Here is a 21,770-nt window from a genome sequence, read left to right as displayed (position 1 = left end):
ACACACACACACACACACACACACACACACACACACACACACACACACACACACACATCACACTTACAGCCACGCTAACACGGCCTTGCTTTATAGTGCATCAAACACTTTGTTATTGCGGTTATCCCTCACCGTGATGAAAGTTCTGCTCGGTTGTTCATTCCCTCCAGAATATATTTTTCATTCTCACATTCATATGTTTGAGTTTTTTTCTCTTCCCCCTCAGCAGATAGTGCTAATCAGGCATATTAATATTTAGAAGGAAAGCGTTTTGGTAATAACCATGACAAGAGCACATTACAGTTTGAGGCTGCTAAACATCAAAGGCTCATTTGAAGAAAAAAAAATGTTTATTCAATTGTTGTTTTTCATGGGAGGGCCTGTTTTTCCCCTGTCTGTTGTCTGACCTTGTTTTCATGTGAACTCAAACCATTAACTCTGCTTTGTGTTTGGTTTTACACATAACCTTGCACATTCTGAACACTTTAGACGAGAAACTTCACACAGCAGCCCAGTTTCTCACTGTTGTAGACTAATTAGTTTATCAGTAGTAGCACACTCTTTCCACTGCAATAGCAGGGACACTCTGTGTTTTTATCAAAAATGCATCTTTTTGTTGTTGTTGTACAATTTTCATTATTTGATTCTATTTTTTTTGTTTTAATGTAACAATGTCCTACAACAGGCAGTTGGAATATTTTATTGTTCTTCAAAGGCGGCGTGACCGCCGAACATTTCGCTTAATTACGATGAAAAGCAGCTCACTGCTGCTGCTGCTGCTGCTGTTGAAGCTCACTTCTATTGATGTGACTAATTGCTTTTAATATCAACACTAAGAAAAGTTTCTCCTCTTCCTCCCTCCCCCCGCCCTGCGTTGCGGTCTGTGCAGAGTGCAAGTTCCACTGCACCAACGGGAATTGCTTGCGTCTGGGCTCGCTGATCTGCAACCAGCTGAATAACTGTGGGGACAACAGCGACGAGGAGAACTGTCCCGTGGTGACCCAGCACCCTCCACCTGGAATCTTCAACTGTAAGTGCTGCGGGATGTTGCTCCAACTCAGCTTCTTTATCCGATACACAAAGATCTTTCCTTTTTACTTTTTTGCTGCTCGTCTCTTTTTCCTCATCTATCTGCTGTTTTACTGTCGTCTCATCTGTTGGTTGCCCTTGTCAGACAGAAAAGCTGTTTCTTTATCTTCGTTTAAAAATACAAATATCAAACCGAGAGTCAAAAAATCAACTCTTTGTTTTCAAATTTTCCACTGTATATTTAAGAAAACAATGCAATGAATCATAAAAAATATAGCTTTGGTCCAGAGCTATTTTTGAGAGTGTAATCCTTACAGTGTAATAAAGGACTACGCTGTAATTCTTTATTACAGTGTGATAAAGGATTTATTACAGTGTAATAAATCCTGTAATATCACACTGTGTAATAATAAAGGATCATCAGGCTGGATGATCATTCATTTCAGAAAAGACTTTTACTAACATTAAAATAATTATACGCCCATAATTCTATTTATGTTTTTTTCTCAGAATAAGTGTATTTTATACACCTGGTGAATGCTTTAGCGTTTTTATTTATAGATCATTTAAAATTTCATGGGTGGAGCAGAAAATGTCCTCCAATTCTGGAATGATGCAACATAACAACAACATAACTTCTAACAATGATGTGAAATAAGAATCCAACAAATAAACCAAGTTATACACAACAGGAAAAATAAACTAATTTACCAAAAGCAAAAACCTGCACATAAAGCTGTAGAAAATGAATTCCCTTCATACCCTTTCTTTTTGTTAGACTTTAATATTTTAGATTATGAAATGTTTCCTTTACAAAGATAACCTGAAAAATTACAAAACGCGCTTCAAAATAATTTGTTTATTGCAGAAGAAGAGAACAAAATCCTTCATATCCCATATTCCCTATTAAGTGGCCTGTTCACAGCTCTGTTCCTCTTCATGCAGAGAAGACACTGACACACTCTAGGCTGTCCACATTCTAGGAAGTTTTTGCTGCTCAACAATAATCTCTATAGTAACACACACTAATGCTGGAAACCTGTCATAGCTGCAGGGCTGCCTGCAGCACAATGGCTGGTTTATTTATTGTTCAGAAGCAAACATAAACCAAAAGATCATTTTTACATAATTTTGGGATAGTTGGTGTAGCTTCACTTCTACTAAACAGTGATTTCTATCCAGCTCAAGCAGTTGGTTTGATAACATCTTCTACTGGCAGACTTTTCTACACGGATTAAAAATATCTCATCCTTGATAAGATTCTCTCCTCCAGCTGGCATCACGGCTGAATCCTGCTGAAAACAACCCAGAACATTTTTTCCATGCATGTTTTTCTGGTTTTTGCTTTAGCAACTACTGCTGTAATTGGCACTGAGATGAACAAAGCAAATAGATCTGTGTGATTCTTTTTTTTTTTCTTTTCATTTTTTTAAAACCACAGTCTGTATCTCTTCTTGGATGGGACATGTTTGTGTTTAACTGTGCAGATCCAGCATCACGGGGATCAGAGGGTCTGTAGTTATGACACTGCTACATGTTTGTTACTCAAAATCAGAATAGATACAGTTCTCTAACTTTTGCTACATTATATTTAAGGTAAAAATGAAATAAAATATGTATGTTCTCCCTATTCTATAAATACAAACATGCATTTAGTTGAAAAGGATGAGTGAAGGTAACCTGACTTTGGTCAAGGTCTTGGTAACACTCAGTTAAAGTCAAGTGAGTTTTTGGTGTATAATGAATTACAATTTTGACTTTAATCAAATAAATAAATAAACCAGATTTAATATATTTTATACAGTTACACTAAGCACTCAATTTAAATACGTTGAGGGCCTTTTGATGTGAAAATGTTTTTAAAATGAACTTAGTTCATTTGAAGTAACGTGAAAGGGTATGAGACAGTGAGGAAGACCTTTTTTACTTGTGACAAAAATGAGTTTTCAGATGTTTATGGTGGAACGGCCAATTTCAAAGCTTCAATTATGCACCCAGTTCATCAAGAATAAGCCTGCTTTCTCTATTTATTTATCATTTACATTTACATTGAACTGCACCAGGTTGCATGTTCATTGATGTCACGACCCCCGTTTCCCTCTGAGCGCGCAGCCTTGCAAATGGCTGTGTTTGATTTACTGAAAAAAAGTGAGCAAGTTATCAGTGGTCTGTATATTTCCTGTTAAAGTTTGACTAAAGAAACAAATAAAAAACAGGAGGGAGGAACTATTTCAATCAAGTAATTTGCTTTTAAAGTAAATCATTAAAATTTACATATTAGATTATTTACATATACAAAAAAGGCTTTGGGTCCTGTTTGAGTAACAACATACTTATATTTATTATGTTAATTTAAGATATGCTCATTTAAACTGCGAAATTAATGTTAGTTAATTTAAGGGAGCAGTATTATGTTAAATTGACTTTTTTTAAGCTTTATGTGATGTTATGTTATTCCTTCATCAAAAACAAACCTGGGGCGTTGCCTTGATTCTTTAATGCATGTTTGAGAAATCCTTTAATCTCCATGGCAACCATTCAGCTGTGCAAAACACTTTGGTGGACCTAGCTCCGCCTTTGAGGTGAAGCCCCTCCTCTGAGTTGCAGTTTCCAAGCTTCCACCTCACACTGCTGCCCTCGCCCACGACTCCCTCACTCAGCTCCTTCAGACTAGCAGCAGAAATTAGCAAACACCTTATGGAACTGTGCATCTGCTGAGCTCATTTTAGGAGCTACTTCTCAGTGTAACGCTGGTAAAAATGTTCTTAAAGGGTTAATAGAGGAGCCGTGTTGTGACAACTTTCTGAAGGTGAAGTTTCAGCAGGAGAGAGCCAATTTCAAGGAGTTAAATTACAATGTCAAACTTTTTTTAAAATCATATTTAATATATATAATTGTCATAACAACTGAAGATAATATAATTGCTTGATTGTGCTATAAAATACCAATGTATTTCTGAAGAATGCATATTACTGTCCCTTTAAGGGGGAAAAAGCATTTTGTTCTCTGTATTTTGTGCTGCACTTGTGGATTTGTTCATGTCGTACTATATGAGCTCAATATGAACTGTTGAGCTCCACTGTCCAGGGAGCGAGTGAGAACGTTTCCTCAGGGAGGAAACGTGAGGGAGACAGGGGGGGAGGAGAGATGCAGAGACAGAGGGAAAGAGAGATAGAGATAAAGAGAGAGAGAGGGAGGGAGAGAGAGAAAGGGTGAAGGACACCAGTGGGCTTCTTCGATGGCTGTCTGCCAGACCACTTTGATGTGCTGCAGCAGCTGCTTTCAACAACTTTTAGGAGGAGAGGGGAAACTTTTTACAGCAGCACTTTCATCCTTGGCTTTCTGAGAGAGAGCGGTACGTGTGTGTCTGGCAGGGCTCCTTACCTTCTCCTCCATCTTTTTCATCTCACCCTCCCTCATCCTCTTCCCTCCCCCTCCCCTTAAATGCTTTTCACCTCTCCAACCTTGTTTTGTGAATTCATCTATTTTTTCCCTTCTCTTCTTCTGTCTACCTCTCTCTCAAGGTGTAGAGAGAAACTTTTTTTTTGGTTTGTTCTTGTTTTGTTGGTGGGGTTAGGGAGTTTTGGCAAGCATTTGATAGAGTAGGGGGGATGGGGGGAGGGGTCATTCCTGATAAATACAACCTTGAGATGGGTACTTAAAATACTGTATTCAGGTGTGTGGGGTGAATGCTAATGTGTCTGCTGTGGGAAAAGCCGTAGAGCGATTGTAATTTTCTGAGCTGGTGCACATTTTCCGGCGATGCCTGAGAGACCCGGAGGGAGCGAGGGATGGGTGAAGAAAGAGAGAAAAGGGAGTTATTGGCTAAAAAAAAAAAAGCTGACAGGGTTTTGAAAAGATTGGAGACAGAGACGGAGGGAGAGGAGCGATAAAAGAGAGAAGATGGAGCTAGACGGTGGGATAGAAGGAAAGAAAGGGGGATGAGGAGGGAAAAGAGAAGGATAATGATAGAGATGTAGCAAATGTTTGCGTGGTAATGGAGTTTGCCATCTTGTTGCTGCCGCTGGCTGTTGCTGTGGCGGTGGCAGACAGATGGATCATGAATACTGTCTAGACACACTGCAGCCTGACGCCCCACATCTCACTGCCTGCACCTCCTCTGCTCCCCACACAGCTTATCTACCCCCCCGACCCTCCAATGGAGGCAGTCACCACAAATGCCAGTTGTTTTAGCATCATAGCGCTATAAAAAAACAAAACAACAACAAAAAAACAGTAATTAAATATTATCTTGACATAAAGCAGTGTTAGTGCCAACTTTTCAGTACGTCAAATCAGCAGAGCCAAAATTCATTGACTGGACGGTGAATGATATCAGGTAGCCATTTGAATTGCTAGCAGTTTTAAATTTAGTGCATTTATGTCTCATTTTGGAATTCCTCTATTTTTTTAAAAATCAAATTTGGAACATTCTTTAAATCTAATAACTCGAGGCCCACGATACTTTGGCTACAAATTTCTTTGAATTCAAAATGAAAGACGGCTCTTCTTTTACATCACTCATATCAAACGACAGTGGTCTTAAGCTACCAATTAACTGAGCAGTGCTACTATTTCTGACAGTTTATTTCTTTTTCTCTATTGTAAGAGACTTTTCAGAGTTAACTGTCCAGGATTTCTGGTTTCGTATCAACTGCATATGTCTAACATTAAGTATCTTCTGATTAGTGGTGGGACTTTATTAAAATTTTGAATCTGGTTAATTGCAGGGTCTGTAATTTATTGCATATTAATCAAACTATGTTATCGACAAAATAAGCAACATTTTTAACCAAAATAAATGCTTTTGCTGCTAAATTATTCCATAAGAAGACATAGAAGCTCAACAACAAAGATATTTGTTTTTATTCTGTTATTTAGTTTATTCAACCTTCAGATGATACCCAGTGGGTGTTATACCCATTCTGTTTTTTCAGAAACTCCTGATTATTAATGAAAATATTTCTTTAGAAATGTGGTTTGTGAATGTTGGGGACATCTGTGTAGTTTTAGCATTGAAGGATATGAACAGTTGATTCACTATTGAGCAATTCAAGTTGGAGTAAGAGGAATGTTTAAGACATTTTGTTGATGCCAAAGATGTTGTTTGGCTCGGCAATTCTCTCTACACCATGGAGGACGGTTGTTTCCAGCGCACACAGTTTCGGGTAAGCTTCATAGCGTAGATTACTTCATGATCGAGACGGTGCGTTACATACGTCACATTAGTAACTGGGTGAAATCAGATCCACTTGTTTCAAATTTCAACAGAGTCCGCACGAAGCGTAGTGTCTCAGTATTTGCATTTTTTTTCTGTAACTCATCTGTAACTCATCTGTAAATTTTGATTATTTTGACAAGTGTAGTGAGCTGTCAGTCTTCACAGGTGGCCCCTGGGGTGTCCCGTCAGGTGCCAGAGGTGGCCGGTGCTTGACCATCCTCTTGGCTCCTGTCAGCCATTTTCAATCATAACCCAACAACAGCTTCGTTTTAGTAGGGTTTCTGTCATTATCTAGTGCACCCTCTTTAAATTGTACATTTTATGAATTAACACCAGACTTTTATAACACTTTTCAGGACCCTCAAAAATGCTTTGCAAAGAAATTGGTAATTCCCATTCATGCACACATTCACACACTGATGGCAAGCTACTGGACTGTAGTCACAGCTGCAGTCCAGTAGCTTGGCTAAGGATACAATGACAGGGGCAGATGGAGTGGGAATCGAACCAGCGACCCACAGATTACAGGGCGAACTCCTACCACCATGACCTACAATGAAATGACATCAGACTAGTATAGCGTTTTTAGCTTTTTAAGCGTGAACGTGTGATAATAAAAAGTCTATCTAGTCTTCACCTGTCCACAGAACTTGCCTGCCTGAGTCGGTGTGTGTCCACACTAACATGGATGCCTTTCAAAACACATTTCTTCCACTGTGTTTGCACCTGTCATCTACATGGAAGTGGCCTTTTTGTTGAGAATGCTTGCAAATTGAAGACTTTATTTCATTTTCAGCCACTCAGTGAGTTCTTGACAAAAATGCATTTTGGGGAAACATTGACCTTGGTTGTTGTTGCTGCCCATCAATCTAGGAAAGGTTTCAAGCTCTTTAAACACTTTGAAGGCCAGCCTCCATCCTTTTCAGGAGCAGTTATTCAAACAAATTCTTCTGGAACCTGACCGTTTGTTCTACAAAAACACAAAAATACAGAAGATTCCACATTGTTAGATAGCAGCACAAGCCATCTTCATTAATATCACCAACAACAGTTCTGCAATGTTTCAGACCAACGTTGGATTCAGAGTTATGAAGCAAGGTGATGGGACAAAGGTCCTGGGTTTCTTTGGTGCCATAGAACCTGGGAAACTGTATTCAAATTTACAGTTAAAAAATAAAAAATTAAAATAAAGACGGGTCAGACCTGAATATTCCTCACTGTGCAACTATTAAAGAATATTTTATTCAATTCAATATGTACACATCTAGGAGATTAATCTAAGTTATTTACCAAGCTGCCATATATTGATCACTCCACATAATTTTGTACAAAAAATAGCAAAAATGGTTGTACCCAGACAGTATTGTGCCTGTAAGGAGTGTTTTGTCTCTAAATACAATGAAAATGTAGTGACCAGTGAGGTCCAAACACTGGCAGTGTAAAGTGCCCTTTATCTGGTGGAAAACCTTCAGAGACAATGCGCGCTCTTGAGAGTGTGTTTCAACACAGATCACAAGGTGAATGTGGCGGTGCACTCTGCTTTCTCATTTCAGACGAGCTCGTCTCTACTCTCTCGTTGAGCTTCGTTTAAGTGTAGGGAGGGGACGGAGACATGAGGACGATTTGGATCGATGGTCACCATTGATCACCATTCAGTGCAAAGAGCACTTCACTAGCATCCAGCAGGCATTCAGGCGGGTCAATTGATTCCGTTTGTGTTGGGGATTCATAATTGCATAGGCTCATTATTGACTACCAAGTGACTGTAGACGGTGCTTCAGACAGGGCTGTCGGGTGTTGCTGACTCAGCATCTTTTATTCCGAAGCAGCAAAATTCTTTTTCTATTCCGAGGAAAAACAAGAAACTCAGAAAATGGCAAATTTATGTAATGGTTAGGACTTATGTAGCTGAAAAAGAAAAAATATTATACAGTTCCGATCACATGAAAATGAAAGTGGCATTATTGTGAAAATACCTTTATATGCTTTTTTGTGTTAACAATAATGATAAAACAGAGAAAAAGTGGATTGCTTTCTTAAATATTTCACACCACAATTAAAATGCTTGTTGTTTGTAATTTGCTTCCAAAATACCAGGCCATCAGTTACTTTTCCGATTTCCCAGTCCAATTTGGTTTCCATGCTTCTACATTTTGAATGCACTACTCTCTTCCTGCCACTTGGGTTAAGTCTCAAATAGGGCAGGGCAGCACGATTCAAAGGTCTGTAAAAGCACCTTGAGCAGCAACAGGAGCCGCTGCTTATCACATTACCTCAGCTTATTAATTCTTGTCAGGAATTTGTTTCTGCACAGCTCTCTGAAGGTCCCACCATAGACTTTTGATCAGTTTTGAGGTCCAGACTTTGACTGGACTGTTGCAAAACTCTTTTCTTTTCATTTTCAGCTGTGCTGCTATAGATTTGCGACTGCGTCTTAATATTCGTTTTAAATTTGACAGATATTCAGGTGTCGGACAGACAGCCTCAGCCTCACATTTGACTCTCCTGCATACAGGAGAGCTGATGTTTGACTCAACTGAAAGGTGGCCCGGTTCTATGGACGCTAAATATTAGCAGACCGTGTCCTGCCAAACCCATTCAGACAGACAAAACTCAACTTGTTTTGAAACTTTTATCGTGATAAACTTAAATTCTGAACTGCTTAATGAGTCCTGCAAAATCTAAGACAGATCTGTTGATTCTTTTGCTTTTTCTCAGAATTTAACCTTGGCTTACTATGACTGGCTGTTTGAATGTCTTCTCCAGTTTTGTCTGCTGTTTTTCTAAGCGCATCAGATCAAAATGATGCTCTTCAATAGAATTCAGACCTCAGGGCTGCAGCCTTTCCATTTACTGTTTCGTCTTTTTTGCCTCCAACATTTCACATATTACTTTACCATTATTGTTGTCACAGGTATTAGACTTGGTAACACTTTATTTGAAGGGGGGTGAATAAGACTGTCATGACACTGTCATAAACATGTCATGACACCTGTCATGAACATCAATAAGTCTTCATGAATATTTATGACTGTTGTCATAAAGTGTCATTTGGTAAATTATGACACTTTTAATACAAAGTTGACATTATTCAAAATGTCTTTGTTATGACAACTTGACATTAATCAAGACAAAATGTTTTCGTTATAACTTGTCATTAACCAAGAAATCATGATCTAACATAAATTTGTCATAATAGTAGTCATAATAATTTAATTATTATACTACCAAAAGCTTTAACAAAACAATGATTAATATTTCCATTCCCTGAAATAAAGCAAAACAAGTAGGACAAGCAATAAAGATTTTATTAAGCTTTATTACACTGTCAAAATTATTTAATGACAGACTCATTAACAATTTCTTTTACATCAACTAAAGTGGAACAAATAGCACCAGTTATGAATGTCATTATGTGTTATTACAGTGTCATTAATATTATCTATTACCTCAAGTAAAGTGGAACAAGTAGCAACAGTTATGAAAATGTCATTAAGTGTTATTACAGTGTCATTAAGTAAAGTGAAACAAGTAACAGTTATGAAGATGTCATTAAGTGACATTAATATTAACTTTTACCTCAAGTAAAGTGAAACTAGTAGCAACAATTATAAAGATGTAATTTAGTATTACAGTGTCAAATGCTATGCTAATAGAGTCATTGATATTAAGTCTTACCTCAAATGAAGTGAAACATACTGGACTACTTATAACTACCATCATAACTGTACAACAAACCCTTTGTACACTGGAATAAAACAAAAGATAACTTGTTCCAAGATAACAGAGGGTTTAACGTCTGGTCAGTATATTGTTACTCTGAAATACTGATTGAAAATAGGTTCTTTCAACAGTAACATTTTTTGGTTTGATTATGTCAGCCATCTCCTTTGTAATAGCCTTCCTGTAATGCTCTGAAAACAGGAGATCTTCTTCTTGTCTTCATTTTCTGGCAGCAGCTCTTTGAAGGTGTCCAGAAAGGCTCAGAAATTACAGCTGTTCTTGCAATAGTTAATTATGGTGAAAGCCTTTTCATCAATTCAAACTTGGTGAATCTCTTTTGGACATTCTCATAGTCGGTGATGACTCAATTCATTGTGGTCACTTAAAAAAAGAACAAAAACAAAAAACAATGTCATCATATTCCAGCATTTATTTAAATACCATTCCAAAAATGTCTCTTGCTGCACACTGTCAGAATGGTAGACTGGCAGACAAATGCATAGTTAACATGACAGGTTGTTATAAAGTGCAATACAATTATTTCTTAATACAAGTAGCATAATAACTGGAGCTGAGCAAAATTATTCTGATCAAATATTTGTCTGGCAGAAGTTCAGACAGACTGCCACTGTTATTCAGAATGCATCATTTAATGTAAAGTTTTAGGCACATGAGTGTATCTTTTTACTTAATGAGCATTCTAAATTATTTCTAACCAGATATTCTACCTTATGGTTGTTTGCAAGAAGCTTATTAATAAACAAATAGATTTAACACCAGTTTTTAGTTGTCTAAAACATAACTGATTAACTCAACTGGTGAATGTTGATCCATGCTCTCCCTTCCCCTCTTACCTGGCCCTTCCCACCCCACTTCACATGGTGAAAATATTAACACAAAAACAACTTACCTAATTTTCTAGGGCAATATTTCATCTGCTTCTTTCTCTTTGGTCAAACAGGAACTTCTTTCTCTGGTGGATGGTCCTTATTATCATCCTCCACACTCGTAGCATGTCTTCATTAGCCAACTTTGTCCCTCCCACTATGTGTCCTTAGGCTACCATGGGTCTTCATGTGGCTAAAGTTGCCAAAACAAAGAACACAAGCACTGTGTCACATCAGCCAAGTTGCTAAATAATGCACATAAAGGATAACTTTGACTAACATATTGGCTTTTAATTTGCTAGATTAAAATTGGAGGGAAATAACAATTTTCCTGTCTTTAAAATATGTTTAATATTAAGGGCTAACGTTACAGTAATGGAGTTTAATAACTTTAGCTAACATTAACTTACAGCAAGGTAGGATTGGCTTGAATTGCTCATAGCTAACATTACAAAGAAAGACAACATAGTCAATGTTATTTTCTCAAAGAAAATGTAAAGTTAATAAGACACATACTTCATATGCATTAGGTGTCAAACTTCGGCTTCTTTTTAAACAGGAGGTCTGGCCGTTATAACTTGTGTTAGGTTTGCCCCACAATATGGAAGATTTCTTCTTCACCAACACACTGCACGCCTGTTCGTGCACTGCTGCCTCTCACTGGTGGAGATGGTGTATTGCACTACTTAACCCTTGTGTTTAGAGATGGGGTCCAACTGACCCCACACACGTAAAACTTGTATCATTTGCCACAGTCCTCTACGTTTGCCTCAATCCTCGCACACACAAAGGTTAAAACAGCCTTAAATTGTTCTGTTCTCCGATACGTATATTCAACAATATCTTGAGGCTACACAGAAGCACGCGTGAGACAACTCCATCTTAGCAGGTACCCCTTTATTCTGGTCCACCCCGAAACACAATACAGCACAAAGGTTCCTATCCACAGATAGCCTGATACTTCTTCAGAAGATCTCTCAAAGGTCTGGTTTTCTCTGCCAAGTGGGGAAGGAACTTCCCAAGATGGTTCACCATACCCAGAAAGTGTCTCACCTCACTTATATTTCTGGGCTCCTCCATGGCTCTTATAGCACTGACTTTATCCGGGTCTGGACTAACCCCTGACGCATCAATGATTTGTCCCAAGAACTTCACTCTGCATTTTGAAAACTCACATTTGTCATTTAGTGTTACGTTTGCCTCCTGGAGTCGAAACAGTGCCTTCCTCAGTCTTTCATCATGCTCCTGCTGTGTCGTCCCCCAGATGAGGACATCATCCATCTGACAAAGGACTCCATCCAGGCCCTCCAGAATCCGTGTCATGCGCTTCTGGAAGTGCTCTGGTGCTGATGAAATCCCAAAGCAGAGCCGATTGTAGCAATAGCGCCCAAAAGGTGTAAAGAAGGTGGTGAGCAGGGAAGACTTCCTCAACAGTGGAATCTGCCAGAATCCAGCATTGGCATCCAATTTGGAGAAGACTTTTGCTTCTGTCCGAGCGTGTGCTCTACTGATGTGAGAGGATGTTTGTCTCATGACATATTTATTCAGTTCTGTGAGATCAATGCATATTCTCACCTTGCCCGAGCTCTTGGGGACAACCACCATAGGTGGACACCAGTTTGTTGGCTCCTCCACTTTGGTGATGACCCCTTCCCGCTGCATACGGTTGAGCTCCTCTTTAACCTTTGGCAGTAGGGGGAGGGATATCCGCCTAGGCGTTGAGAGGGAGAAAGGCTGCGCATCTGGTGACAGAACAATGTTATACTCGCCCTCCATCAGTCCTAGTCCTGTGAAAAGTTTAGGAAACTCCTGCTTCACAGCGTCAATTGAGTCTAAACTTATTTGGTTTACTCTGTCAACCAATTTTAATGCAATTGCAGCATGTCCACTCAGTAGTGATGTACATAAATCCTTCACAACATTAATGTCCTCCTTAGTACAAACACTGTTGTTGCTGAGTGTTGCTGTAAACATGCCTTTCACCTTCAATCCGGTGCCTCCTGGTCCCTGTAGAATTTTCTTTGGTTTATCTAATTTGCCAAATTGGTACTGAGAATACAATGTTTCTGGGACAGCAGTGACATCAGCTCCTGTGTCTATTTTAAATACAGTCTTATGTTTGTCCACCAGTATGTCCGTCATCCATGGATTGTCTTTAACTTCTGCAGAAAGAGATCCCAGGAAAGCAATATCAATGCTTTCCTGGGAAAGCATTGATACAATGCTACAAGTGTGAATGCTACACTTGTAGCATTCACTTGCTACAAGTGAATGCTGCAAATCCAGCATTCACTTCACATATTTTCTTATTTCTACAGACCCTTGCATAATGTCCCTTTTTTTTCCGCCCCGATATGTACAGTATATTCAACAATATCTTGAGGCTACTATTTTCGGTGGAATAAAGTTCACTTTTTCGGCCCACATCACAGTTTGATGTGGGACTTCCCCAAATAAACTGGACCTTCTAGGGAAACAAATTAGAGCACTAACCAGGTCTGGTGTGAATGCACTCTTTTAACCCTCCTGTTGTCCTCGGGTCAAAATTACCGAGATTTGTATGTGTTTTCCCTATACACAGAAAATAAGGACAACTGCTGTTGTTATTTTCACACTTTTATATGAGAGCAGATTAGTTTGTTGATTTTGGTCGTGAACATTTCTTTTGAATAAATAAATTTCAGGCCATAATGTCTTTAAGGTTTATTAGCTCAATGCCTCTCACAAGTTTGTCAACAGCAAAGATTATTAAAACATCTTTTTGGTCTCTACTCTCACGAATCCTAATCGTAGAAGCGACCCATAAACTTTTTTATTTTATTTTGATCTTTCCGCCTTTTATTTTTCACCCAGTTTTGACTCCGGGTAGCCTAGTTGATTGAGTTTCAAAGTATGGTGTCTATAAGACGTCAGAGTGGCGCTGTGTGCAGCTGTAGTCGTTGCCACCACTTAATCTCCTCTGCGACTTATTGGTCAATTAGGCAGCAAGTGAATCTAGCCACAGGATGTTATTGCTAAGTGAAAAGAGCCATTGGGAGTTGGGCACTAGTGGCAGAAGGATGGATGATAGGTTGATCATTGCTGTGGTTAGACGACGGTGGCGCCCAGACCACAGACATGCCTCGGAAATGTTTGCGTGTGTGTGAGTGTGTGTGCGTGTGTGTGTGTGTGTGTGTGTGTGTGTGTGTGTGTGTGTGTGTGTGTGCGCGCATCAGAAATCAAATGTAAATCATAGAAAAATCTAATGTAAAGATAGAAAAATCTTCTTGTGTTAGTATCTTAAAAATGTCCCAAATAAATTTTTTTGATCTGTAGGTCCTTGTCTGCCACCTAACCCGTCAAACATTTATAAATTATTTCCACTCATTGTTCTCATGTGTTTGTTCTCGTTCTCTGTGATCAATGAGTTGCTCGTGATTGATGCGTGTGTTGGGTTTAAGTTGTGACAGCTGACACAATCTGCAGTCGATGGTTTTCAGTGAAGATTTCTTTGCTCTTTAGAAAGCACTTCACATGCTCGTCTGAACATAAAACATCCGCTGAATGTCAAGTCTCTGGTATAATGTGAGGAATCCCCAAGAGTCGACCGAGTTGCCATTTAGCCACAGTGTTTTATGACTCATTTGTCTGAGGTGTTAGCATTCTCATTGTCACTGCCATGTCAGCTGATCTGGGTTTCCATTGTACTCTGCATATGTCAGAAAAAATAACATCACGCAACAGAAATCTGAGGGAAACATCTTAGGGAATGACCCAAGATGTTTGCACGATGCGGCTAGAGTAAGCAGTAAAAAAGTCTTTATGCCCTGTAATCAGAGATACTTGAATCAATTAGATGGAATTTTCACCTTCATCAGCCCAAATCAACTAAAGACTTGTCAGCAACTTAAAAATCCTATTTGTTTTTAGGGGAGGAGCATTGTGCAACTTTTTGAGCATACTATGGGGTGATTAACTCATTAGACTCATACCCGGAGTGTTACTTTGAGTCATTCATGCATGTTTGAGAAATTCTTGAAACTCCATCCTGAATGCCTGCCTTTTTAACCAAAGCTCCACCTTGGAGGTGCAGTCCTCAGATTCTCTGAAGAGATTCTGTTGTATTACAGTCATGTGAAGGGGATTCTTAGAGTTGTCAGTTGCATTCTTCATTTGCTGAAGCATTCTTCTTAGTACAATCCATCTATATTGGCTACAGAGCACTGCCCAGAACAGAGCCAATGTTTTTTTTATCAGCTTTGCGTGCTTCTTTAAGTCTCTGGATCAGATGCTGCTACCACAGTAGATTACTACAGAAGAGATTGCATTCTCCATAACAGAGATTTCGAAGAGCCTCCTAAGAAGTACAGTCTATCCTGTCCTTCCTTCCCGTACAGCTTCACTGTCACCACCCACAAGCTCTGTGCAATTAGTCTGTTTCTCTCTCTGATACACTCGACAACAGCTGGGTCGTTCACTTACTGCTGCAGAGGACAGGACTCTGGCTTGTACTGAAGTTTGAGGTACAGTATGAAAAGGAATGCTGAGAGGATAGAACCCCCTGGTTCTCCTGTCCTGAGGACCATCTCCTGATTTGGTTGAAGATAACAATGGATAAACAACAGATTCCATGATTAAAATTGAAGATAAAACATTTCATGTGTGACAGGAAAGTTGTGGGTCTAGAGAGGACAGGAGGTCTGCTTGACTTTGGGCAGGAAAGTAGGACTCTATTGAAGAAAGTGTTCACTCTGACCAGACTTTCGCCAAGTCTTCACTAAATATAAGGGAAGCTGAACATATTACAGCCACGTTGCTCTGTTTTATCCATGTGAGCTCTGTTTGTGAGGGAACATGCTGAATATGGAAATGCTGGCAGCCCCTTGGAGTTAAGCTAAATATCTATATTCTCTTTGACAGAGGGTACAAAATGGTAAACCGAAGTTCTGATTCAGACCCATATGAACTCTCATTTGGATCCAGATAGATTGCATTTAAATGTTTTTATAATCATGCGTTGCCACTTTTATAGTAAAACATTTTAATGTGGAACTTTTCTACACTCTGCAGTACTGGTAGTAATAGAGCTGGAGCCAGCGTGCTTCATGTTACTCTTTAAAGAGGGTGACACTTTATTTGAAGGGGTGTGCATAAGACTGACATGGCACTGTCATAAACATGACATAACACCTGTCATGAACATGAAAGAGACTTCATGAATGGTTATGTCTGTTGTCATGAAGTGTCATTTGGTAAATAATCACACTTTTAATGCAAAATTGACACTTTTAATGGACTTTCAATGCAAGTTTTAATGACACTTTGCATTGAAAGTGTCATAATTTACCGAATAATGCACAGTCTGCCCTTTCAATGAACCTTTAATGCAACTTTTGATGACATTTTGCATTAAAAGTGTCATTATTTACCAAATCACACTTAATGACAACAGTCGTAAATGTTCATGAAGACTCTTTCATATTCATAGCAGGTGTTATGTCATGTTTATGTCATGTCAGTCTTATGCACACCAGTTCGAATAAAGCGTTACCTTGAAGAGATATCAACTAGTGAAGAAGTAGAGATTGGTTTACTCAAGATGAATTCTTCAGATTGGACAGGAAGGTTCTTTCCTAATGTAGAGTTTATTGCCTGTTTGTGTTACATGTCCAGAGACAACTGTGAATATTAAACTTAATCTTCCCACCGAAATTCTGATTTTGAATTGAGTTGCAGAAGCAAAAACGTCCAACTTGATTTAGACCTGTGTTCTAAAGACTTTAGACTCTTTCAAGAAGACTTTCCATTAACCTCCCCTTTTTCCCTCCTACTCTCTGGAGGTTCCTCTTCAGTGTCCCATCTTTCATCCTCCCTGGGTTTGTTAACGCCTCTCTTTCTAAACCTGGTGGCAGACTTTGAAGACTTTTGAGCCCTTTTTTTTCTTTCTTTCTTCGTCTTTGTTTCATTCAAACCAGACATGAGTGGTGTCTGGCTGTATGTCTGCCAGTGAACTAAAGCCGACAGCAGCTGCAGATCCTAAAATCTCCAACTTCTTTGTAGGACTGCAGCTTGAAGGTGATGGCTCAAACGGTCATCCTTCCATATGGTCAGCTGCAAACACACATCACCTGTTGAGTTAAAAAATAACTCAACCTATATGGTCCTGATAATGGATAGAAGAGGCTTGATGACTGTTGAGCTTTTATGAACCTCAATATCAGCTCATAAGGGCTCATTCATACCAGTCAGCTTTAGTCGAACTGTTGTTTGTTTACCTAGAAAGTCTAGTTTGTTTGGGGATGTGTGAATGCGTAATCAAACTCTGATTTGGACCAGAAGAGTGAATTCTGGTCCGCCTTAAAACCTGGATGTAGGTTTGGTTGAAGTGAACTCTGAAGTGTAATGCACCTGTGAACACCAAGCAGATTAGAAACCACTCCAAGAGCAGGGCGCGAACTACAGCACAGGGCATTCTGGGTAAATACAACCAAAACAAACACGCAAGTCATCCCTAGAATGAAAAGTGGCTCATTGTCCTTTGCGAAAGACAAAATAGAAATCCTACAGTCAGTAAAATCTCATTTGGAAATTCAGGTAACCAGCAGCAAAGTGAGAAGAAAATAGCAAAATGCAAATTCACACAAAGGAAATTAAAAAAAGAAAAAACTGGAAAATAAGAATAAGAGACTGTGCAGTTGGAGAGAAATTTACAGCATAGAAACATGATACACTTCTTCCCGTTTCCTCTTGCATAACAGAATTAACACAAATTCTCTAAATATTTACGGTTCTAGATCTATGTGCAGTAAACAGTTAACAGGTAAAATAAATAGCAGAGTGAGCTGTGCTGTGAAACAAACTTCAGCATCATCATTTTTTACCGTGTCCTGTCAGCAGGGCACTCAGAATTATTGTCTGAGTGTCAAGGTAAGACCCAGTAGATTTACTTTCACTAGTGGAACGTTACAGCTTTCACCATGATGCTCTCCTTGGTATATGAAACTTTATTTGAAATTCCTTTTGTGACGGAAAAGAAAGGCAGAAATGTTTAAAGACAGAAGTAGCAGTAGAGGAGAGAGGGAAGCATATTGAAAACAAGGCAAGACCCTAGAAGTCTACCTCTAAACCTGCAGAAAGGGAAAAACAAAACCAAAGTGAATGTGTGCTACAATCAGCAACCACCCAAACAATATTATGTTTGGCTTTTTGTTTTGGTGGCCACTTCTTTTTTGGCCTGGTCGTGTATCAGAAATGAGGTGAGATTATGTCACACACTATTCAGATAACTTTTGAATGGAAATAGTTGCATTTAATTGTCCAGGCAGGGATATCAGAGTAAAAACATATTTATAGCTTTTCAAATTCCTATTACTAAAACATTTTATAAACCTTTGTAAACCTTTCACTTCCAGTTCATAGTTTTGCAGTCAAGTCAGTAGCAAGCCACTGTAAATTTTCATCTATCACCTCCGAGCTTCCACCGGCGTATCCGATTATACAACGTGGAAATTTCAATGAAAAATCTCTTTCTGTTTCGCTTGTTTGTAATGTGTGGCATAATGCTTCTTCATACATTCCTCATGGCATAAAACTTTCAAAGTTTGGGGCTCAACCATGAGTAACAGCTCGGATGCAGTAAAATGCAAGAGAATTCTCATGTCGCGTCAGCCCAGAAGTTATCAGCTGCTGGAGTGGATGGGGATTTTTTTACATTTATTTTTACTCCCATCCTGTAGGATCATGCGGTGATGTTTTTTTAATTAGGTGATATTCCCAGTTACTGTGGCCTCGCTTGAGCCGTGCCTTTCATTATCTCTCTCATGTTGAATTGAAAAGCCTCTCAGAAAATCTCCTTTGCAGCTTCAAGCATTGGGGAAAGTGGAATTGAAAGAAGGAAATTGTAGCAAGAGAATGATCTGAGAGTCACATTTATGATTATCACTGGCTTGCTGCATTGTTTGTTCAATTTCTTTATTCTCCAAGTCTTATACAAACATATACACAAGTGTATTCTTGTTACAGTTCTCGTTTTACATCTTAACACCATATTTATACTGTCCTTCCTTGTAAACATCAAACTTAGAATATATATTCATATTGTTTAATTCTGAATCTGGCATAAGCATTCTGAAAACCACCAATTTAAGAAAAGAAAAAACAAGAACAAACGTCAATGTACATTTCCCTCAAATAGATCTTAACACCATTACAGGGACAGTATTTTTTGAGCTTCACATCATTTTATAATGTTATTTTCTCATCAAAACATACCTAGAGTTTTGCCTTGACTCTTTCATGCATGTTTGACAAATCCTTTAATCTCCATGGCAACCACTCAGCTGGGCAAAACGCTGGTTGCACCTAACCCCGGCTTTGAGACAGCTGTAGTTTCTGAGCTTCGACCTCACAGAGCAGCCCTTCCCTGCAACTCCCGCCATCCAGCTCCTTCAGACTAGCCAGCAGCAATTAGCAAACACCTGGTGAAATTGCTCATCTGCTGAGCTCATTATAGCAGCTGCTTCTTAGTGCAACACTGGTTAAAACGTAGTTAAAGGATTAATAGAAGACCTATGATGACTTCCTGAAGGCGAAGTTTCAGAAAGAGCAGAAGATTCTTAAAGAGACAGGCCCAGTTTCAGGGTGCTATATTACAAAGTAAAATTTCTTTTAATTCATATGTGACATGCATAGTATTTTTATTACAACTGAAGGTGAGATAGTTACTTGATAATGGTATAAAATGGTTCTATCTGCCTGGAAAATACATAATACTGGCCCTTTAAAAACATGCTAATATTAGGTAACTACGTCACTGAGCAAGTAAATCCAAAATAATTACAATAAAAATGAGGAAATTGTGTGTTTTGAATGGTGAAAGAAAGCTGGTGCTGCTGCAGCCTGTGCCTGGTGTTTGGGTCTCCTCTCCAGTGTTTTCCTTTGGGCATATCTTACATTCCAGCCGAGACACTGGATGGAGGGTTTTGTCTCTAGCTGCCGAAAGAAAACAAGAAACGTGTTTGAATGTTTCTGTGCGGGCCCCTCCTTAGTGGTTAGTATGCATAACAGGCACACTCCGGTGAACAGGTCAAGGTTGGAGGTCAAGGGTGAGTGGAGCTAATGCTTTCATGCTCTTGATTCAACTCCTCTCGGGTGTAATACCCGCCTGTCAATTTGTTTGAGCGGCGGATTTACATAATGAATTTATATTAGCCACTGTTCTCTACACACACTACCTCCTCTCTCCCTCAAAGGTGGAGTTACTCCCTTTGCTTTCTCTGACAGCCCCCACCTCCTCCACCACCACCACCACCACCTCCACCTCTGCCTCTCCATCTTCCTCTCATCAAGTTTACCAAGTACCCAGAGAGCTGACTGTTTAAATGCAAACGAGCCTCATTTCCAAACTGACGCCACGGCCCAAGTATGTCTCACATGCAACAGCCCGAGTCCTGCTGAGAGGCTTCGACAAGAGATGGATGGATGTGGATGATGGAAAGGGAGCGAGAAAGAGAGAAGGGGGGTATCTTGGAAAATAGAATTCAGAGCAAAGTGGTGTAGCTTGTAGGTATCGGTTGTTATTGACATTCCTTCAGGAGAGGCACTGATGAACAAGCTGCTGTCTTGTTAGTCATATAACATTCCCTTTACTGCACAACACAGCCTCTGCAGGGTCTTGAGAAGAATTGAAGTGTCTTAGATTTCTTCATCTCTCCTTAGAAGGGAATAATACCCAGATTTCCTACATGAGGACTTGAAGTTCCTTTAGTTAGGACTTAAATGTATACATTTGTTCATTCTTTGTTTCTTCTAATGACTTTCTTTCTGTGTGTAAAAAAAAAAACTTAACGAATGATGTAATATGTACTTTGCTTACAGCATTGACCTTAATTAATTCAGTCGTCTAACTTTCAGTGCCTTTGTTAAATTGTGTTACTTCCAGCTGGATGGAGATCATTTCTGGAAGAAGGGGAAAAAAACAAGAAAATGTTTATCATGAGTAGTGCAGCAGAGAGCACAGTCTCCAGATAATTAGAAGTGGAAAAGAAGTTCACCATTCAGAATGGCAGTGACCTCAGCAAACGTACTTGGTGTATCCACACAGTTTTTCATGAAAATATAAAACGAAAAACGACTTATTTGACTACAAAAATAATAAGACATCTGAAAAAACTACCTTCACATCTCTGCTGAGGATTCTATAGCCACAGGTCAGCACAAAATACCATCACTTTCTGAGACACATAGAGAAATAACTCCAACTTGGTTTGGCCCCTGGAAGCCTCCTGACTGAGAGCGCTGACAGTCGGCTCTCTTTGGAGACGACACCTGCCACTCCGTCATGCTGAGCTCTGTTTGTTAGGTCAATCGCTGTTTACACCGCTAACAAAGCACTTTGCACTCATAGATATGGAAAACCTGATGATTAAATTTGGAGGTGATGCCATAGTGGATCTCATTCATGGAAATAATGAGAGAGGCAAAACAGCTGGTGGGTAACCAGGACGTTTCCATCAAAGTGGTTCCATTGCCGAACCTTAGCTTGAGCAGGATCCTGTTCTTAAATTATTTTAAAAACTGGTTGGTTTTGGGGAGCAAAACCCCCAAAACCAGCCAAAACAGTTTAACAACACAAATAACTTAAGTTATCTCGATATGCTTGCACAGACATCCTTACTTCACTATCTTAATTACAGTTTTAAACAGCAGGCGATGCTGGGGATCAAGGGAACAGCAGTAGGGTGTTTGAATCTTATTTGTCCAACTGGTTCCATTTTCTTCATATGTCCTCTTCACACTCCATGGTTATTCATGAAGTACTGCATGGCTCAGTGCTTAGGCCAATTCTCCATTTATAAATGCTTCCACCTGTTGGAATTACCAGACTGCATTGGATAAATGTCTCCTGTTATGCTGATGACAATTTATATATA

The 21,770-nt window shown here is 39.2% G+C and overlaps 1 protein-coding gene across 2 annotated transcripts in view; it reads left to right on the top strand.

Moving 5' to 3' along the window:
• ldlrad4b (low density lipoprotein receptor class A domain containing 4b) overlaps positions 1–21,770 on the top strand; it is a 245,941-nt gene that overhangs the window by 109,847 nt on the left and 114,324 nt on the right. For both annotated transcript variants that reach the window (XM_008411107.2, XM_017305324.1), the window contains one exon: positions 890–1,030. In XM_008411107.2, the coding sequence (XP_008409329.1) occupies positions 890–1,030 (141 nt within the window). The remainder of the gene's footprint in view (positions 1–889; positions 1,031–21,770) is intronic.

The sequence above is a fragment of the Poecilia reticulata genome, linkage group LG6 (genome assembly GCF_000633615.1).
Source record: "Poecilia reticulata strain Guanapo linkage group LG6, Guppy_female_1.0+MT, whole genome shotgun sequence".
Lineage (NCBI taxonomy): Eukaryota > Metazoa > Chordata > Actinopteri > Cyprinodontiformes > Poeciliidae > Poecilia > Poecilia reticulata.
The sequence above is the reverse complement of the archived record's forward strand: the minus strand, read 5'-3'. Positions and strand labels throughout refer to the sequence as shown.